General features: G+C 31.6%; 5 protein-coding genes across 6 annotated transcripts in view; 3 read left to right on the top strand and 2 right to left on the bottom strand.

The window, feature by feature from the left end:
• The window catches only part of Rpn2 (Regulatory particle non-ATPase 2), a 39,418-nt gene extending 21,505 nt beyond the window's left edge, over positions 1 to 17,913 (bottom strand). For both annotated transcript variants that reach the window (XM_089077638.1, XM_011636136.3), the window contains exons 1-10: positions 17,758 to 17,913; positions 17,305 to 17,422; positions 17,000 to 17,169; positions 16,722 to 16,930; positions 16,078 to 16,614; positions 15,673 to 15,899; positions 15,223 to 15,478; positions 14,799 to 14,987; positions 6,932 to 7,147; positions 6,372 to 6,436 (exon numbers count right to left, since the gene is read on the bottom strand). In XM_089077638.1, the coding sequence (XP_088933764.1) occupies positions 6,372 to 6,436; positions 6,932 to 7,147; positions 14,799 to 14,987; positions 15,223 to 15,478; positions 15,673 to 15,899; positions 16,078 to 16,614; positions 16,722 to 16,930; positions 17,000 to 17,169; positions 17,305 to 17,422; positions 17,758 to 17,845 (2,075 nt within the window). In that variant the 5' untranslated portion in view covers positions 17,846 to 17,913. The remainder of the gene's footprint in view (positions 1 to 6,371; positions 6,437 to 6,931; positions 7,148 to 14,798; positions 14,988 to 15,222; positions 15,479 to 15,672; positions 15,900 to 16,077; positions 16,615 to 16,721; positions 16,931 to 16,999; positions 17,170 to 17,304; positions 17,423 to 17,757) is intronic.
• LOC105425373 (lipase member H-A-like) lies at positions 7,782 to 11,171 on the top strand. Its single transcript, XM_011636115.3, has 7 exons — positions 7,782 to 8,545; positions 8,862 to 9,030; positions 9,112 to 9,263; positions 9,596 to 9,844; positions 10,234 to 10,410; positions 10,494 to 10,605; positions 10,949 to 11,171. Exons 1-7 carry the CDS (start codon positions 8,521 to 8,523, stop codon positions 11,004 to 11,006), a joined length of 942 nt encoding a protein of 313 aa, XP_011634417.2. The 5' UTR covers positions 7,782 to 8,520; the 3' UTR covers positions 11,007 to 11,171.
• Positions 11,528 to 14,504, top strand: LOC105425384 (pancreatic triacylglycerol lipase). Its single transcript, XM_011636126.3, has 7 exons — positions 11,528 to 11,607; positions 11,854 to 12,022; positions 13,028 to 13,176; positions 13,506 to 13,751; positions 13,841 to 14,032; positions 14,093 to 14,216; positions 14,365 to 14,504. Exons 1-7 carry the CDS (start codon positions 11,580 to 11,582, stop codon positions 14,420 to 14,422), a joined length of 966 nt encoding a protein of 321 aa, XP_011634428.2. The 5' UTR covers positions 11,528 to 11,579; the 3' UTR covers positions 14,423 to 14,504.
• Positions 17,914 to 17,995: 82 nt separating the features above from the next.
• On the top strand, positions 17,996 to 19,546 carry Taf9 (TBP-associated factor 9). The gene is made up of 3 exons (XM_011636080.3): positions 17,996 to 18,270; positions 18,386 to 18,835; positions 19,262 to 19,546. The coding sequence occupies exons 1-3, from the start codon at positions 18,132 to 18,134 to the stop codon at positions 19,405 to 19,407; spliced, it is 735 nt and encodes a 244-aa protein (XP_011634382.1). The 5' UTR covers positions 17,996 to 18,131; the 3' UTR covers positions 19,408 to 19,546.
• On the bottom strand, positions 19,444 to 21,809 carry LOC105425341 (uncharacterized). Its single transcript, XM_011636066.2, is given in 5 exon segments — positions 19,444 to 19,471; positions 19,530 to 20,252; positions 20,509 to 20,741; positions 21,103 to 21,294; positions 21,577 to 21,809. Coding segments are annotated over 5 exon segments (1,260 nt in total). The 5' UTR covers positions 21,661 to 21,809.
• Between the last annotated feature and the right edge of the window lie 42 nt (positions 21,810 to 21,851).

Here is a 21,851-nt window from a genome sequence, read left to right as displayed (position 1 = left end):
ACGATTAAAACTGCGCTCGTACACACATTTCGATAGAGAGAATTTCCTTACAATAAATAATTATCATTTCGATGCGGTTAATTAGATCATTGAACTAAATGTATAATATAATTAAAAAGTCGTTTGATAAATAACTTCAATGCCCGTACTGTTAATTCGACAATTCTAATTAATGTGTCGTTAAAACTGAATGAACAAAATAATGTATCGAAATGCAAAACCTCGGCCCATGAAAATGATTTATCAATTAATAATTCTGAAAAATAATAGCTGCCAATGCAATAATAATGAGATTATCAGATAAGAAAAGACGTGAGTAAGAAAAGACGTAGTCATCGCATTGTTTAAAATAATATAACGGCGCAATACTTTGCAATCGATTAGATGTTACATGTTTATTTTTGTTGTTGTGCAATCGATATTTCATAATTTTGAGTGTTCCTCTCGAAGAAAAATATCAGTCAACGCGATAAATCCGATGATTAATCAACCATTATTCAGTGGTAATGATAATAATTGTCGAGCGAGAGAGATTATGATTAATCCAGTGATTGCGAAATGCACAGAGCAAATTCGTCTCTTTGGTATTAATCGTGGAACTCAAAGCGATTGTGAATCATTCAAACACCTTTTGTAAATATAAAACGTGCTATAAATTCCACTCTAATCCCTAAGCGCGCTCTTAATCTCCTTTTGCTAAATAATTTACGCATAAAAATGTCAAATTTGCATCTTTTAAAAATTAATCGTCACTTTTATCAATTAAATATAATAATAATTAAGTTAATTATTTATTGTTAGGATTCTTTTTTAAAAAAATAATTTTTTGCAAAACTTTGCTTCAAATTTTCAAATATGTCAATGTTATTTTAATAAATAAAATCGTTTGTTATATTATTGACTTTCGAGATTTTCTCATTATTTCTTTTCTTTTGTACAGTCCAGTAAATATAGACTAAATCAAACTTATTAATAAAAAAAGAGGTAATCACAGCCAACAGTCGCGTTTGAGATCAAAGGGATGTGAATTTAAGGGTCAACGAAACATGCAGGACGAATTGACGTGGATACAGCGGAAAATAGAACAGGGTGTTCAAAGGGTTGGAGATTAAACGTGGAAAAAAAGAGGAACGAAAACATGTGACCTGAAATTTGAATGATGAGAATCGCTAACCCGTGTATTGTCCGGAGATTAATTGGAAACGACAGATAGCAAAGATTAAGCGAGGATCTTCCAGAAAAATGAGAAACGGAGTCAGGGATAAATCTGGCAAATATCTAATTCTAATTGATAAAATAAGCAGTTACAGCTCTCAAGTTTCCAAAGAATATAGAAAAATTATTGCAATTGTCGTAATTTTCTTAAAAAAACTTTGAAAAAAGAAAAAAGCATGCTTAAAGAAATGTTCAAAAGTTAGCTAACTCTTTATCATAGCTTGTCATTAGAGATCCGACCCTGAAGACGGAATAGAGTCAAAGAGTGCAACATGAAATAAAGTCGAACTTTTAGTTTATCTGGAAAAACAAAAGCTATTGATTCTTCCTGTCTCATACGTTCTCCTTTGTTATGTACAGAATATTACCGATAAAAGTCCATTTGCGTTGACTAAAGTTAGATTATCAAAATGTAATTACATACAATAAAATATATTTTTTTTAAATATATTTTAATGTCTAAATAATTTCTCTCGATTTGTAATTATCTAATTAATTATAAAAAAATTTTTATAAAAAAATAAACATGTATTAAACGTATGTCAAATATTACCTCTTTTTTTTTGGACTTTTTATACTGAATTCAAGCATTCTCTACTTTTTCAAAAGCAATTGGAATCCTGTGATCTTGTGTTTCACGAAATAGTGATTTCCCGAAAGAAGAATACTTTTTCGCAAGGCGATGATTTATTCCAAGAAGTCTCGAATCGATCTGGTATTCCAATTAAAGACCTCTTAGTCTTTAATCGATTATCTCTGAACAAAGTACTGGATCGGATAAATAAAAGATAAAACAGATTTATACAATTTCAGTAAATACCTATCGGTCATTGAAGTCTCAATTGTTTTGTACTGGAAATAGATGCTATAATTCCAAACATGCTCTTAAGTAGTTTTTAGATAGTCACAACTATTACTCTTCATCCAAAAACCATTTTAAAAACATCTATAGAAATTTTTTTTCCGAATCACCACAGTTAAATTTCATTTTTTTGTAAATAAATAAATTTTTAATAAAATAAAATTTAATAAGATAATTTTTGATTGCTAAATGAAATTTTAATTCCTTTTTAACAATTATTAGTAACCTTTTCTCGTTTGATTTAATAAAGGCTATAAAGAGGCTATAAACTTCACAATAAATACTATGTAAAAAATTTGTTTATATTAAAAATTATAAAATATATAATATTTCGTAAAAAAATTCACTTTGTAAAAATTTATTTCAGGATAAAAGGAAAGTAATTGAAAATTCGTTCAGAGACATTCCGGTTGAATAGAAATACAATCCTACATATCTTTTCTCAGTCCGAAAGAGCCTGAAATACTTACTGCGACAAGACAGGAAAAGCAAAAGCGACACATATACGAGGAGAACAAGAAAATAATGCATGTCTTTTCCACATCGCGCAAGCGAAAATGGTGGAAATTTCTTTCTTCCTGACAATATTGAGTAGCCCAATGAGAGAGAATGTGTTATCCCATAAAATGAAAAAATGGGCTGAATTATCTTTCTAGTAGCTCGTGTGCCAGCTCTGATACGTTCTATAAACTACTTGTGAGATTGTGGAACTGTGCATTTATATATCTCCAAACTAATACTACATGAAATAAAGGAGATCCTTTATGGCAAAAGGTAAATCAAAACTGTAGAATAAAATTTCTTCGTGTAATATCTTTGAGAAAAATGACTCGGCGGATTAATATTCCTGCTCTTTTCAAGCTTAGATTATATTCGTTATTAACTTTCTATATAATAGCAGTCTATTTTCTCACAAAAATGACTTTCTGCGGGAGAGCGTACTCTCTCATTGAGCGACTCAATTGTGTTTCACGTCTTGTCGAGCACGAATAAACTCCTTCGGCTTTCATTGACTACCGCCGACGCAATAACGCATCCCTGTGGGACGGGGATATTTCTACCCCTCCCGAACCTCGTCTCATAAAACTGCAAGTCTTGTAATGCGAGACGGCGCGGCACCTCGGGATATATGAAGGTAAGGAAGGATTATTCCTAGTCGATTTAAAGTAAAAATAGAACGCGAAAGAACATTAAATCTTTTTTAGTTATCAATAAAAGCTGGAAATATTAACCTAGGAGTTTAAATTAACTTTAAACTGAAAAAACAATTTATACAGTTGGGCGTAAAAAGCTTAAAAATTAAGTTACTCTGTCTTTAAAATTTAAATTAAGTTAGAAACTAAAGAATTAATATTTGAATAAGGAACTCCTAAAGAATTCTTTTCAACAGAATATGAAATTTTAATATCTGCAGTTGCAATATATTGAAATATATTACGTATATAAATCGTAAATATTATATTACGATATAAAGTAATATTATTATTAAGAATATCTTTTAATTATTATCATATATTTCATCTTAATTTAAAAATTAAAAAAATTAAAATTAAAAAAAAAATGTTAAACATACGAATTTAATTTTATAAATTATTAAACCAAATTCAACTTAATTAAAAATTGAAAACAAAAGTAAATGCGAATAACGAATGATAAATACCTTTTTAAAAAAAAAATTAAAATTTAATCCGATTTGACAGGATTTAATATTTTATCACCAAATTTATTTCTTTAGAATTATATAATATCCTTATTGTAATAATAATAATTAAAAAAGAATGTTTAATTTAATATCGCAAATTTTTTTTTGTATTTAAAAAATAAAGGCATTATAAACAGGTTTTAGCCGGTAAAAAGATAATTACATGTTCAGACCAAAGTTTGAGTCCACTTATGAAAACCCGAGTTCTCTGAAATTGCAATTTGAATGCGGAGAAATGATATGTGGTATAGTATTGCGGTATATAATTTATTCAATAGGCCGGCCTCTATTCACACGCCAGAGAGAAAAGGTAATGACGATGATTTCGAAAGAAACAGGAATAGAGAGAATGTAAAAGAGAAACGAGGAGAAGCAGAGAGAGAGAGAGAGAGAGAGAGAGAGAGAGAGAGAGAACAAAAGAAGAATAATAAAAACGCATCACATCTCATCCGAAATTAACATGGAGAGTTGCACGCGACAAAGCAAATAAACTCGGACAAGCGTGACCTATACACGATATTACCTGTTCTAGATTTCCGTTTCTTTTATCCATCGGATTCTTTGGTTCATTTCCTAGCCTGACTTTGTCCCGATGAAAACAGAGAGACGTCTTATATGTCCTTTGACATGTAAAATCCGATGAGAGACTTCGCATTCACGAACTGATAACGAAATCTCGTTCTGCGTTTCAAGAGAAAATTTGTTTTAACGTGGAAATCCGTACACTAGATCTGTCCCCTAGTCTTTAGTTTTCAATTTCCGAATAAATATTTCCGGATTTTTACATTTTTCAAAAAAAAATATTTCCCTCTTGCGAAAGAAAACGTGAAATAGAGCAAAAGTGCTAACGAAATTTGGCCCGATTTCGTTTCAAATCGAAGGATAAATGAGTTTAAACAGTTGCGATTGAAAATGGTTAGACGAAAGGCAAATTTACCTTCGTATTACGAATGCTCGTATTTGTTGTCTTATGTTAATAATTTGCAAATTAGCTACCGACAACTGTTTAAACCCGTACATTTATCAATACTACTTTTGTTCATTATTAAGCTCTGTATGTGTGTGTGTGTGTGTGTGTGTGTGTGTGTGTGTGTGTGTGTGTGTGTGTGTGTGTGTGTGTGTGTGTGTGTGTGTGTGTGTGTGTGTGTGTGTGTGTGTGTGTGTGTGTGTGTAGCCTCAAATAAGTTTAAACTTTGAAAGATAATTAACAATAAACACTCAAAAAAAATATACATAAAATATCAGAGAAATATTCAATATTTCGTCGAAATTCTTATTCAGCATTGATTTTTCTCAACACAAACATACAGACGTTCGTTCGTAAGTAATTAAAAATTAGATTAGAATTAAAATGTAAAACAAGAATTGCTAGATAGAAAAACTATATATAATAATAAGACAGAAACAGAAAGACTATTAACTTAAAAGTAAAAGAACTTCCGAGCCAATTAAGAGAAAAACTCGCGAAAAATTAAGTGGCGAAATCATGTTCTCTAGCAAACTCCAAAGGAGCTTTAGTTTCAACAAAGAATTTTAATTCAAAGCTTTGTTACAAAAATACACAATGTAAAAAATTGAAACAGTGCCGTTGAAAGAGATGTGCTATGGAAAAACCGTCTCCAAATTGCGTGAGTGTAATTAAAAAAAATTTCCGGCGGTTATACGGGCGTTTTTAGATAGTGAAATAATTCGTGTCGCGTTTTATATTATTCACGCCGTTATCACGGAACCTATGTCTTGAAAAGTTGCGTGTACACGATAATATCCCGTGCTATCTTTCCTAAGTGAAAAGAAAAAGCACTTTCGTTTATTCCCTCGCATTTGTTTACTTCGTTTCGGTCGCAGTCCTTATCGGCCGGAATATCTAAAAATATCTCTGCAATCGATCGAGATAAGCTTGCGAGCCCGATCTGCCACTATACATTAGTATAAATTGCATTTCTATGACGTCGGTGTCGAAATCTTTCCAATATCTTTCACAATACGGATACGCTACAGTGCCTTTGACATTGCACGATTGCTGATTATTTTAACGCAATAGCGCTTCGATAAATCATTATTCCAATCGAGCGATTCTTTTTCAACCTCTACAATGTTGTATTAAAAGAAGAACAGAGCTAACTTTTTGAGCGTAAAACACGCCAGCTGAAACTGCCAAATGAATATACCCATAGTGATATATCGATTCCCTTTTCCATTTGTTATTCACTCGATTTTATTACACGAAGATTAACATAATTAATTAATTTTGCCGCAGAAATTGACGCGAAACACGTCGACAAATGTTAATATTTAATAAATTAATTTTTTCCTACGTTTCCTACGTTTTACGTCCGATATTATTTACAAAAGATTAACATGTTTGTTTCCCTCTTTTGTGCAAAATTATAACAGAAAGTTTAAAGCCTCGTTATTTTTGGGGGCTTTGGAACGAATTAATGCTTAGAGCACGCTAAATATATGATTTCAGTCGACGCGGCTTTGAAAGAGGTCGAATGCCGCGGCGGAGTCTACAAACGCGCAGAATTTTCGCATTCTTCGGTTACGTTAAATCCACTTTGTGGAATTGGGTAACTTTACAAAGGTACTCACCGGAACAGCAGGAAGCCCAGACCCGTAACCGCGGCTCGTCGAACGTCATCGTTAACATCAGAGACCTGTTAAAACAAAAAAGAGCACGAGTACTACGAGTCGTTCCGCGAGAAATTCCAGCCCACCCTCACTTTGATTTCCACTTCGATAGAGAACCGTCTGTCTCCCGAATTAAAATCAGTTTTCAAAATCGAGAGAACCCAAATCTCAATTTGCGTATGCAGGATAAATTAATTCGAGACAAATTCTCATTTGAATTGACTAAAATAAATAATAATACTTATTAGCACTTTTATCACCGAAAAGAAAGCGCGTTCAAATACTTTTAAAGCCACTTCTATGCGCGAGAAATCAATAACGAAATAATCAAATAAAACCTACGCAAAATACTAAAATAGATGATGATAAAATCACTAATAATATAAAATGAAGATAACGGGAATTAAAAACGAGAGGTAAAATTTACAAAAAAATAAGAAAACAGAATATACTAACTGATTTCTAATCAATAATGATATAACATCTATGGGATGTATATTTTCTATGGGATGAGTACTCACGGCAACATGCAGAAGTTTGCGGATGGCCTGATTGTTTCCGGTGCCGCAGTAGGCCATCGCCAGGGTGTACATGCCGCTTCTACGTAGAATCGGATCCTTGTCTGCGCATAAGGACGTCACCAGGGGATCAGCTTCCTCGAGGCGGCCGTACATCGTGAAAGCAATGCCGACCGCCAGACCACGCAAGATCTTTTCATGCTGCGTCTCTTGGGCATACTGAGAAAGCAAAAGCCATATAAAAATATCGATAATCGGATAAATGTGGAAATGTGTCCTTTTCTTTACGGCAAACGCTGACAAGATAACGATATTCTAATATTACGATCTCGTCGGCGTTTGCAATATTCTAATTTTACAATTAGATAACGACAATGGTGCGCTCGTAAGTAATTCAATTGTATCATGGAAAAAAATCAATTTTAATTTAGCAAAACTGTGATGAAAATATTTACGTAAAACTATTTGCTCCGTTTAAAAATACTTATTCGACTATGTATTTAAATAAAAATCAGATAGTCCTTAAAAATGTCCAGAGGAAATGTTAGATAAATCTTCGCTACAAATTAATGTCTTTCGAATTTTGCGCAGAGAAAAATTTTCAAATTTTCAGAGAAAGAATTTTTCATCTCCGTATGATTTTTTTCCCCGTAATTTTTTTATTTCTGCAAATTTGATTCTGTCGAATTGCATGTTTTTAACGTTGAATGATCCGCATTCATTTCGCACGGATCTACAATTAATACGCGCTTTTTGGTCGCTTTTTGCAGAAGATCGAGATGTGCTTCTGCTTTACTTAATCACAGCCGCTGGGATACATTATGGAACCCGTAATGGGTAATTCAATTAAGCCGACCAACTAGTGGCAAGTTATGATTCGTTTAGCATCAACCTGCTGCTGCTGCTGCTGCTTGCAGCGATGGCCGATAGCAACAAAAGTTAAAGCTCGTTTCAGCCGCGTGCAAGACTACTTTCCACTAGAAATATCGAAACTAAAGCGCGACCGTGATTTTAGGAGATTCGCGGAGAGAAAACTTTGCAGATTAATGCGCGAATAGCGTGAGAAAAAACATAGCGAAATCGTGTCTTTATCGACCATTTTCCGATGGCGAAAATGAAAGACTATCTAAACTGTTTTTTTAATGCTAATAGAACATATATGGTTCAATTAACAATACCTGATAAAATTCAATTCAAAATTCAACTATAAAAAATTATAACAAAATTATAAATTAAAATTTGATATCAAAGCTAGTATAATTATAATAAAATTTCAAAGAAACTTTCAGCAAACACTCTAAATTATATAAAATTACATTTTAATGTGACAAAATATTTCACAAACTTTTTCTACGATTATGTAATTTTATTAAGATTATCACAAACTGTGTGTGTCTGTGAATAAATATTAATGTTCAATTAATCGTAAAATGTCTCTTAATTATCTCTTTTCAAAATGACACATGTACTAATTTATTGACATATTTATTGATATCATCTTATCAGTCTCCGTCAACGATATATAAGTAAAGTCAGAAAAGTTGCAATCAAAACCGGATTTCAATTGGTCGTGCTACTAACTAACAGTAAAAATGGTCTCACCGGCAATCGCACTGTGTGCGTAAGAAATAATTATTCTTAAATTTCACAACATGACATATGCAAAAAAATCTTATTTAATTTGTAAATAGTGTATTTGTAATAAAAAAAAATTATCCATAAAACAGTTATGAAACAAATTCATGAAGAAAATACAATCTCCTTTTATTTCGCGTCTTCGTGACAAAAAAATAATTATCCTTTGTTGTTGTTGATTCGTAATAAAAAAATTATCTCTACAGTTTCGCAGTTGCAAAAAAATATTGTAAAATTTCGCATAGATTTAATAACAACTATTTAATTCGTTTTACGAAAACATGCCTTTTGCTTGCAGTATATCCCACCCTATTGGCATCCCTCGCGGCGAATCCAAACCGGACGCTCTTCGCCGATGAACGTGGTACGTTGTATATAATCGACACTACTGAACCTGATTCCATGCAAATAGAGCTACAGAACATTAAGGATAATGTGCTCAAGACCACTTTGCAATTATACACCCGGTAAGTATCATCAAAAATATATAGATGTAAAATTACAAAAGAAAAAAAATCATAACACGAAATCGATCGTTTTTTATTTAGAAACAATCCGCAAGTTGGACAGCCGCTGAATGTCGGTGATAAGGAGAGCGTAAAAAAAAGTTTTTGGAATCCTGCTCATCCCACTTGTTTTGTCATTCACGGATGGCGAGGAGACACAGAGGCTGGATCCGCTTGCGCTTCGATTCGAGATGGTAGAATCGTTTGTTAATAAGTTTAAATGCCTAAATCGTTTCTTGAATCTCTTTAATATAACTCTCCTTTAATTCTCTTTCCTTCTTCTTTATCTTAAAATTCTCGAATTTTTAGTCTTTTTTTACATTTTCGAAATTTAATTCCTTTCCAGCTTCCTTAATAATCCTTGCTTTTCTCTCCTGGCAACTTTCAATTCTCTATTCTCTGAATTCCTTAAATTTTCAAACATAATTTGAATTTCTGAACTCCCGGATTCCACGCGTCGTCTTATTACTTCAAGTTTCAGTGATTAATTTCTATTTTATTAATATTTCCTTTTTGATATTCTTAGCTTATCTTAGTATCGGCGATTATAACGTCATCCTAGTCGACTGGCGGAAAGCAGCTGAAAGTCCTTTGTACTGGGAAGCTGTGCAAAGTGTACCACTCGTGGCAGAACGCGTGACAAAATTAATAGATTTCCTGCAAAGTGAAGCTAATCTGAATCCTTCCAACACCAAAATAATAGGACATTCTCTTGGAGGACATCTCGCTGGTATTGCCGCTCGTTTCGCAAAAAGTAAAATTGCTGAGATAATAGGTAAATCCAATAAAAATCATTTTCAAAAAAAGAAAATAAAATCAAAAATAATAAACAAAAATAATAACAAATAAATAATAAATATAATTACAAGCGCTTAAAGAGGAATTAAAAAAGAAACATAAATTTCCTTGGAAAACAAAAAAATAGTAAAATAAAAAATAATAATAATAATCTAAAATAATAATAATAATAATAATAATAATAATAATAATCTAAAATCTAAAAAGCTGTAAAATTTGATAAAACTTGATGATTTTATAATGACTTGATATTAATTCCCTATTTTATCAAAAATCTTTCTACAAATTTTAACTAAAAATTATTCGACGTATGAATATATTATAATAATAATATATTCGTAACAATTAATAACACCGTATCTATAGCTTTAGATCCCGCAAAACCCCTTTTCACATCAAAGGGACCTGGAGAAAGAGTAGACAAAACAGACGGAAATAAAGTGCACGTAATTCACACGAGTACTCTGGGTCTGGAAGAGTCACTCGGTCACGCCGACTTTTATCCGAACGGTGGCAAAGACCAACCAGGATGCGGTTTTTCCGGTAAATAAAGCTCGATATCGACAGCTGATATCAACATTGCTTATTTTCTCTGGTTCATTAATTATCATGCTAAATGATATTAGGATTGGGTTGCTCACACTCAAGGTCTCATAAATACTACGCCGAGTCTATCAGGAATCCCAGAGGTTTCCGCGCCGGGAAAGTTTTCATGGGTGGACCAACTCTCGATCCAAAGTAAGTATAATTTTGTCTTGTCTTATGAATATTCTGTATGAATATTCATTTTTTTTTTTTCCTAAAATACAACACCATTTCTTTTTATTTCTTTTAATCAATCTACCAAGAAACATTAAGGCTGCGTTCAGAGAGCGCGCTATTTTAGCACTACTGCATCATTTCGTCTTTATTGTTCATGTAAATTATGTATTTTTATTGCATATGTAAATTAAGGATAAAATGATGCGATAGTTTTAATAGCGCGCTCCTCAAAACTCAGCCTAAGTCCAAAAACTTCTATGCTTTTACTTACGCAAATTATTCGATATGTCAATTAACTTATCATTTGTATTATTTTCAGTGCCCATGGAACGTACGTTCTGCAGACTGCCAAACAGCCACCATTCGCACTTGGTTAGCAACGCTTATTTTTTATACAAATTCTTATAAGACTAAAAAAAAAAATTTTTTACATCATAATACTCTCTGAATTTTTTATTATTTAAACCACTTAATTTCCTTTGTGATTAACAATATATTAAACTTCTACAATATATTAAACATTCTGAATTGTGCTTTAATCAGATACATTATTATTTCTTATCAATAAATCTTATCAATGAATCTTTATCATCTTTATCATCTCAATCATTTTATATCAGAACACTTGCTATTATCATATCAAAAATTTCGTTTATTTACGATATTATCCGAATTATAAATTAATATTATTAAAACTGTCAATACAAATCCAAAGCTATGTTTTTTCCAAAGTCAAAAAATATATCTGATCATAAGTGTTAACTACTTCCACAATCTTTAATTTAATTTCCTTTCGAATTTGATTGATGCCTATGATTTATGACGGCTATCAATATTATCAACGACTTATCGATCACACCACTGAATAGATGCTTATCGATGGACTATAAAAGAAAAAGTAAATCTGTATCTATAATGTAGTAATCTAACTCGTGAAAATTATTGCAAAGATGGTTGTTTTGTCGGCAATTGCATTGTGTACGTAAGGAATTAGTTTCGCAATTGTGTTGAAAAAAAAAAAAGATTATTCTTATCTTGCAGTTGCATATTCGAAAGAAAGAAAGGTTTTTAATTTCATAATTTTAAATCTGCGAAAAAGATCTCTTCGAATACGCAGTTGCATTTCAGGAAAAAAAATATATTTTTAAATTGTGTATAAAATTACGTACGTTTAATTCCATTTTGGAGAAATAATTTGGATCAATGGATGTCTTTTGCCTGCAGTGTATTTTTCTCTATTGGCGTCCACTGTGGCAAATCTTAATTATACAATTTTCATCGACGATTATGGAACCCCACACTTGATCGATCTCAACGAACCTGAATTTACACAGGCAGAACTCGAACAAATTGACGAGTCTGCTCAAAAAACCACCTTCTATTTGTATACTCGGTAAGTATTCCCGCATTCAAAAAAAAAAAAAAAAAATATTCTAATTATAAAGTGAGAAATTTCTTGTAATCCCGTATTCTAAGCAAAGTTGTTTACAGAAAAAGTTTACAATAAACATATTCCTCTTCTAATAAAGTAAACTATTCATCCAAAATGTAATGTATATTATTCTAATGGTTTTCCTCTTGTATTAAGAGGAATATGTTTATTGAAAGCGGAATACCCTATTACATGCGATACAAGGAACACGAAAAATAAAGTGTGTCACTACCGTGTCTACCATGTATGATAAGTTAAAATTGAAAAAGCGTCACGCTACGCGAGAAGATGCAGGAAGAGGGAACAGCCGCATTCAGATATATACTGCCAGTATAGAAAATCCATAATTCGCATAACGCATATTATAGATTTTTAGTACTGGCAGTATATATCGGAACACGATCAAAAAGAGTGAAACCGCGATTTTGTCTTTTGTAAAAAACTTCCTTGTAGAAAAGTGCTCAGATAGATACTAGATATTATTATCTCATATTCTCGTTTTGTTTCTGTCGCAATGAGTGAAAGTAAAATTGAAAGATTTTTGGAAGAGATCAACTTGAAAATGGACTGATTCACATTTAATCTAGCAAGATATATATATCAATATATCATGTAATCTAGCAAAGATATATATATATATATATATATATATATATATATATCTCAATAAATATAAATATATCTTAAAACAATATTATATATTCTGTATACAAAAGAAAATTGATATTGAGAACAACCAGATTTGCAGATGCAAGACGAAATTACTCTAAATGAAAAAATATTGTATTTAGAATATTTTTAATTTTAGTGGATTCTTCTTGAGGCCATATATAAAAATAAAATCCTCTAAGATTTAGATTAGAGGATTCCACTAATACAAAGATTTTTTTTTTTTTGGATGCGAGATACTGATACAATTGCCATAAAAATATCACTTTTTTTTTCTTTTTTTTTCTTTTTCTTTAGAAAGAACCCAGTAATTGGACAGCAGCTATTCATCGATGATCTGGATAGCGTAAAAAAGAGTTTTTGGAATCCTGATCATCCTACTCGACTAGTCACTCATGGATGGAAAGGAAATTCCGAAAATCCCAGTTGTACTCAGATTCGAGATGGTAACAGAATTGTTACCAATTTTAATTATTTAAAAATTTTTACGTTCTCACTTTTTAAGTTTTTACAATCCTTATTTCTTATCTCTCTTTATTTTATCTTTAAAACTTTTAATTTAAAAATTTAATGTTTTTCTATTTTTTGAATTTTTTAAAATCAAAACTTTTATTTCTTTTTTATTTTTTAATCCTTTGAAATAATTTTTTCAATAAATCCTTAATTTAATTTAGATTTTTTTATCTCCTGAATTATGTAAGCATGAATTATTTTGGTATCAATATCTCGATAATTAATTTCCATTCTATTAATATCAACACTTCGACATCTTTAGCTTATCTCAATGTTGGTGATTACAATGTCATTCTAATTGATTGGCGTGAAGCAGCCAAATATGACTATTGGAAATCCGTGAGAAGCGTGCCATTCGTGTCGCAACGCGTGGCTTCTCTGATAAATTTCCTCGAAAACAACGCGAATCTTGATCCTGGTAAAACTACAGTGATCGGACATTCCATGGGAGCGCATGTCGCCAGTCTCGGCGCTCGTTTCGCGACCAGCGAGATTGCCGAAGTAGTCGGTAAGTCCAATAGAAAGCTCAATTCTTTAATTACTTATCTTGATCTAAGATTAAAATGAATGAGATTAAAACGAATTCCTAATCTACAGCTACAGATCCTGCGGGACCTGCTTTCGAATCCAAACCACCAGGAAAAAGGGTGGACAAATCAGACGCAGTTCTGGTACAGGTGATACACACCTGCGCGAAATATCTAGGAATGAAATCAGCAGTCGGCACTTCTGATTTTTATCCCAATGGCGGCACACAGCAACCAGGATGTGGTCCGATCAAATGGATCGGTAAGTAACTCGATTCTTTGGTTCATTAATTAATAAACTAATTAATCCATGATTCCACAGGCGATTCCAAGGCAACGGGATGTGCACACGCGAGGTCTTATTTATATTACGTCGAATCGATTACAAACCCAACAGGTTTCCGCGCTGGAGATGTGTTCATGGGCGGACCATCCCTCGATCCGAAGTAAATACATTTTCTCTTTCCACCTCCCTTTGTTCTTTTAATCGATGTGTCCAAAAATATATCGAGTATCGCAAAAACGTTCACGTTGCCTTTCATATAAGTTGATCAAAACATTAATTAATCCTTTTACTATTTGTGTCATTTTCAGCGCACGTGGAACGTACATTCTACAGACTGCCAGCGAATCACCATTCGCGCTCGGATAACAATACATTTTACACTTATTCTTTGTATATATTCCTACACTTCTTGTACATATTCTTTATTAAAATCTTTTCTTTTAATCTAGACCAACTTTATGTTCTTTTACTATTTTATTCTGTCATAATTACTTTTTTCGCGTTACTTTAGTATGTTAATATTAATGTAAATATTAATAAATAATATAAATATCTCTTTTACATAAAAAAAAAGATATATTTTTCCAAATTTTTAATTTACTTTATTTTATATCTTTTAATAATTTTGGGCTTTTTAAAGAACATATTTTATCAAAGCAAATTTATTTTTATAATTAAAATTTATATGTAAGGAATAAAATAAAGCGAGGATAAAAAAATTAGAAAACATATTTAAACTTACCGCAACCATATCCTCGATTGCCTGCGTTGATTTGGATCCCAGCATGACCATACCCATTGCAATTCCAGCCGCTTCACCAGTTACGGCATCATCTTGATATAAGTTAAATTTTAATTGTTCATAAACGTCCTGTCTATGTGAACCCATCGCGGCTAATCCAAGACCGAGACAGCCACCATGACGGACCATCTAAAACAAATATCAAAAAATAAATCGCATATATTTAATTATAAAAAAATTTAATCAATTATTTATAAATTAATAAATAATCAATTATCTAATAATCAACTATCAGCTAATTGATAAATTCATCAACTATCATATCCAATTTTTTATAAAAAACAATTAATATATGTATAATATATTTTAAGATATAATATTATGTATAATTTAATGTAAATGTTCTGAAATAATTGTTAAATACCTCGTTCTGGGCATCTTTTAATTGGCCTAAAAGGTAATCCGTAATAGCGGCCCCATGATTAGCATGTATAAGTCCCAAAGCATATAAACCACCACCTTCAGAATACCCGGCACCAGCGGCACCAGAATCTCTCGGCAAATAAGATTGCATTAAAGCTAAAGCTTCCTGCTCGTGACCTCGATGAATAACTCCCAAAGAAGCCGTCGCAGTCAGCTTAGCCCAATTAGTAGCACGAGCCAACCATTCCAAATTATCTCTAAAAGATAAAAATTTCAAAAAATTAAAATCTGCGAGATTTTACTTTTCATATTTCATTTTAACATTAATTTTTCTTAAGATCAAAAAACATTACAATATATAAAATTTTTAGAAAGTTCTTGTTTTAAAGAAAATGAAAATAAAAAGTTTCAAATTTATTGAAAATGGGAAATGCCAAAATGTTAAAAATACCTCAAAAATTGATCGCTTGTTGTTCCCGAATGCATGAAAGCGTTCGCAATAACAGTGGCAGTGTGACAAATTGAGACTCTTATAGCATCCTTAGTATTTTTCAGAATCAGCATGTCGGTATGATTGCTACGAATCAAGAATTGTAGATGCAAATCAATAGAAATTTCGCCACCTAAAATTCTGGACAGAGAATCCACACGCTGTTGTTGCTCTTTCTCCTCTGCATTCTAAGAAAGAATAAAATTTCATAAGAAGAATGCTAATGAGAAAACAATATAATATTTACAATTTATCTATTTTATATAAATAAAATAGGTGTATTATATAATATAAAAAAAATGTGTAACAGTTTTATTTTAATATCTTAATTTTGTTTATCAATAAACTCTCACAAATAACACTCACCAAACTTTCGACGCTACGCTGAGCCTTTTCTTCCTCACTGGGAGCAGTTGTTTCCTCATCGACTTCCATGTTCGTGGACTCGGTACTGGCTTCAGTAGTTTTGGTAGTGGTGGTGGTGGTGGTGATGGTGGTGGTGGTGGTGGTGGTAGTGGTGGTGGTGATGGTGGTGGTGGTGGCAGCAGTAGGTTTAACCACTGGTTTAACCATTAACGCGCCTGGAATAGGCGCAGTGGCTCGCAGAGCCTGCAGAACACGTCCCAGGAATTGCTGCGTTGCAGATTCATATAAATCGAAGGCAATCTGATAAGCCATCATCACGCAATCATGCGAACCCTTGCTCAGTCGGTCTAGAAGCTCGGCTACGGCTAATGGATCATCCAAGAAAATCAGACATTGACACATATTGACGTAATCAGGAGTTCCGAGGTTTCGGTAGAGGCTGACCAAGCAGCGAAGAACAGTATTACGAAATCCACGATTTTGAATTAAACTCATAGCCACTTGGAAGGCATACGATAACATACCGCTCACATCGTCCTGAAAAGAAAGGAATTGGAAAGATTAAAAAGAAAGGGATGGATAATCATAATTCATCATGAAAATAATAAAATGGTTATTTAAAAGATCAGTGGCAAAATACTTACAGATTGCATAATGGCTGCTTCAAATATATCCATCCTGCGTGTCTCCAGAGCAAGACCTAGTGCCTGGCGATATTGATTGTCATCCAAGCAACGTTGAAACATTCGATTCACTATTCCCTCTAATCTAGGATCAATGCCTTTGCTGCCTGATGGAAGTTTTCCTTCTGCTTCCAGGACACGTTGCTGGGTGTAATAATCAATACACTTAGCTGAAAGATCGAGTAATTAAATACTAATATTTCATAAGTTAAACATTAATGATGATAATAATTTTATACCAATAGTAGTGTCGACATATTCGTTTCGAGCATTGACATCAAACAACTCTCCTGCTCCAAGGGCATAAGTCAATGAATCTTCAAAGCTTCCCAAATGATAATATACTTTGCTGGCAACTAGAGCGGCCAGTTCATGTTGTTGAAACAATTTATCTTCATGCAAGATCTCACTGCAAATAAAATATCCATTAAAGAATAAAGCAATAACACTAAATAAAATGAGAATCAATAAATTTTATTGTATTAATTGCAATAAACGCAATAGAAATTATAATTATTATAATTAATAATATTTTCTTTCTTACATCTTTTCTATGGCTTCAGAAATCTCAGGCCAGAATTCATCAACTATCATATCCAATTTTTTTAAGGCAAAAACCTTCAATTCGGGCATAGGTTCCTCCAACAAGGAGATTATACCAGCTGTAATAATTTTAATTGCGTTAAAGGTGAAATTATCATCAAAATGCACAATAAATAAATTATGTATAAAAAAATATATATAGATAATAAATAATAAAATAATAAGTAACAAATTTTTTTGTACTATTCGATAAATTTGCATGAAATTTCTCTTGTCACTTCTCTTTAGCTGTCAAAAATGGATGCTCCAAAATTTAGAATAAAAGGATTTCGAGGTTAAGTCTTGCACGATTTGCAAATCATCGTGTGAAAATTCACACGTACGCGATCGAATTCTCGCACGATTAATGAAAAAACAATGGTCTTGAATAATGGACGATTATTTGGCGATTTACCTGCTGAAGTGATATTCATCTTGCTGAATTTCATCGAATGACAGCAATTTTCCTGAAAAACGGAAGCGACAACACACAACGAATGCATTACAACGACGCGCCACAAACTAACTAAATTTATTTGAAAGCCAAAACTCCTTCTCGCTTGCGAAATGCTGGCAACGTGAAATGTCACTACACAGAATTCTCGCCATCCTAGAGACTTTTGGTTCATGTGTTTGGTTTTCTCCTCCATGGCAGCACATATCACCATTGAAATACAACTCTTTTGGAATACAAATAAAGTGTATACATAACCTAAAAGTTGAACGTGGAAACATAACGTTCTTATGGTTTACATCTTTCACAGTGAAGAATTATTTTAATTTCACAGAATGTCGGAGAAGACAAAAAATATGAGCCACGTGAAACATATTCCCAAAGATGCTCAAGTCATCATGTCAATCATGAAAGACATGGGAATAACCGATTATGAACCCAAAGTGATCAATCAGTTGTTGGAGTTTACGTATCGTAAGTTTTCTCTTTTATTTTAATAATGTCAATTTGATAACTTTTATATTAAACTTTTGTATTTTAATTCTAAAAATTTTGGAAGATTTTGTGAATAAATTAAATCTTTTTATAGGATATGTCACATGCATATTGGATGATAGCAAAGTGTATGCTAATCATGCCAAGAAGAAGTTCATCGATCTGGATGACGTCAGATTGGCAGTCAAAATGCAGTTGGAACGTTCATTTACAAATCCACCACCCAGAGATGTATTGCTGGATGTAGCGCGTACCAAAAACAACATTCCATTACCTTTTGTCAAGCCAAACAATGGCCTTAGATTACCACCAGATCGATATTGTTTAAATGCAACAAACTTCAAACTTAAAAACGCGACGAAGAAAATTGTTCAGAAACCTGCACATTCTTTGGTAGGAAATAATCAATGTAGTGGACAACCAAGATCAAAAGTAGAAGGAACTAAGGCTGGTGTGTCGATTGTTAAGAGACCTGGAACACTCGCCACTGTCGCCAGAACACAAACTATTTCTATACCAAAACCTGTCTTGAAGTTCTCTACAGGTAATATTTTTTTTTACTATATTATAATTACATTAATGTTATATTAATGTATATTATTTTGTATATACTTGTATATGACTAATCTTTCTATGACTAATCTTTTAGTGTAAATGTATCACTTTCTTTATTTTCAACTTCAGCTTCATTCCACTTATTGCAGTCTCATCCTTCCATACCATTCCGTATTTCCTTTAAAACTCCAGCAAGTAAGATTCCTATATGAAAAAAATCACAGTGAACATTTACAAAATCGCCAAGATCTATATATTTCTTATTCAATAAATTTGATAAATTTATTTAAATTTAAAAATTAAACTTAATTGGATTTAAGAAAATAATATCTAAGATTATAAATGATTAATAAATTTAAATCTATGTTAATGTCAAATAAATTTAAAATCAATGCTAATGTCAATATTTCTGCAGCGACAACGAGCTCTACGACGGTAAAAGCACAAGTAACGAAACCGAAAATACAGATTACTTCTAATCAGACGTTGCCGACCGTCAAGATGGAAACTGATGAGTCCTTAAAGAGAAAACGAGAAGAGGAAGATTATGACGTTTCGTAACCTAAATTTGGAATACTTTTTCATTTAATTATTTTATTATATTCGAATTTTTTGTAATAATGTTCTTTGTTAAGTAATACAAAAAGAATATATGCAGTCTAAACAATAAAAATACATAATACGTATATTTATTTATAAAGTTATGTTTTATTTGAACGTCCTTATTTTTTGTATAAACTTCCAATTTTTATATATATATAACTTCTTCTTCTTCTTCATCTTCGTGAACGTCCATATATTCGATTTCTTGTTCTTCGTCAAGGATTGCAATGTCTTTATCAAGGATTTCAACTTCCTCCTCTTCTTCCTCTTCTTCTTCTTTTTGTCTCTCTTCTGTTATTTCCTCTTCTTTTTCTTCCTCTTCTTTTTCTTCCTCTTCTTTTTCTTCCTCTTCTTTTTCTTTCTCTTCTTTTTCTTCCTTTTCTGTTATTTCTTCTTTTTTTTCTTCTTCTATTATTTCCTCTTCTTTTGCTTCCTCTTTTTCTTCCTCTTCTTTTTCTTCCTCTTCTTTTTCTTTTTCTTCTTTTTCTTCCTCTTCTTTTTCTTCCTCTTCTTTTTCTTCTTTTTCTTCCTCTTTTTCTTCTTCTTTTTCTATTTCTTCTTCAATTTGTCTTTCAATAATTTTCTCTACTTTTTCTAAACGCATTTCAATCATTTCTTTCTCGATTAAATCAGGCTCCTTCGAAATTAATGGCTCAATTGTTTCTTCCACTGATACTTCAGGTTCAATGATCGATTCTTTTGCAACGACAATAGGCAATACTTTTTCCTCCCTAACACATTTTTTCCGATGTAACGGGAAGAAAAGTTTGAAATCTTCTGGCATTTCATCTTCTGAATAAAGTCTAAAAAAATATCTAGTGCTAATTATAAGCTCGAGCTTACTTTTTTAAAATAAAAAAAACTTTGATTATAAGTATGGATTAAATTATTTATTCTAAATAAATATAGATCCATTAGGAATAAAAATTAATAATTTAATAATTTAAATAAATAAATGACGTGGCATTATAATTAAATTCGTCGATAATGAATAAAAAAATTCGTATAATATGACATTAAATTATAAATTAATAAAAATCAATTCATATAGATCCTTGCCTATCAGCAAAATATATTCGTCTGATTCTGCAATTAGCGTGAATCTGCATTCTGATGGTTTCGATGTAATTCGTACCATAGGCCCGTCGTGTAAAATCGCACAAATTGAATTGAATTTGATTCCATCCGCCTGAGAGTCTGATGGGCATGGATGTAGAGAATGGACGAACACGCGTCGTACTTTGAAAATTGCTCACGCGAAATCTTCTATGCATATTCTTATCATCCAGTATCTATTTCATAGGTTATTAATATTTTAATTAAACTCTTGAAATTAAAAAATGACGAAAATCTATAAGACTTTAGAAAAATAAAATTTGTTATTAGAAACAAGTTTTTTCTAAAAAAAAAAAACAAAAAAGAAAGAAAAAAAAACAAAGTTTTATTAAAAAAAATTAAAGTTCCTATTTAAATAACAAAAAGTAGGAATGCTTTTTAAGACACTGAGTAAAAATTTCTTATTTAAAAGGGAAAATCTTATTTAAGATACAGATATATCGGTATATTTAACGAATAAAATGGAAAACCTTGTTTAAGAAAAGAAATTGAAAGCTTTATTTATTATTATTAAATACGTATTCACATAGACCTTACTGTTATCTCGAATGTGAAATATTTCTTCATATTCTTGATAATGATGATAAGAAAGGGCAATTTAATGCCTAACACCTTTTTCAGATCTGCCGGGCAGTAAATATAAGTTGTAGCCACATTAGTGCCGGCTATTTCTAAAGCCAATGACTTTATTTCTTCATCTGTGATTCTTCGTATATATCCATTTTTTACCTGATTAAATGTATATGCGCAATGCAATAAATCTATATATTTTCTAAATCTAAATTTATATTCTATCTCCGCATTTTACATATTCTTTTTAAATAAATAATTCGTTACTTTTTTAAATTAAATATATACCTAGATTATACAAATTTGATTTTAGATATAGATTTAGTCTAGACAGCTATATTTACAAGATTATATTTCAAGAAATTAGAAATCACTTTATGATACTTTTTAAATATGATAAAAACCAATTTATGATACTTTTTAAATATGATAAAAACCAACGTGCATATCCCATAATTCCAGAGGAGATGATCCACAACTATATAAAATAGATAGAAATCCTCTCTGATAAGTATTTTTAAACATTGCAAAATATTGTTTATTGACAGTTCAGGTTCTTTCCAAATTGACAAATATCAAACTGAATTTTTTCCTTTGTTTCTCGAGTTTATTCAATAATTGCAAATGTCTCATCTTTCGAATAAAAATAATTAACAATGCATTTAATAAATAACTTTTTTTACGCAATTTTTTTACAAAGTAAATATATTATCTTT

Source organism: Pogonomyrmex barbatus, unplaced genomic scaffold, assembly GCF_055798465.1.
Source record: "Pogonomyrmex barbatus isolate J1 unplaced genomic scaffold, ASM5579846v1 scaffold2, whole genome shotgun sequence".
NCBI classification, from domain to species: Eukaryota; Metazoa; Arthropoda; class Insecta; order Hymenoptera; family Formicidae; genus Pogonomyrmex; species Pogonomyrmex barbatus.
This window is presented reverse-complemented; position numbering and strand designations above follow the sequence as displayed.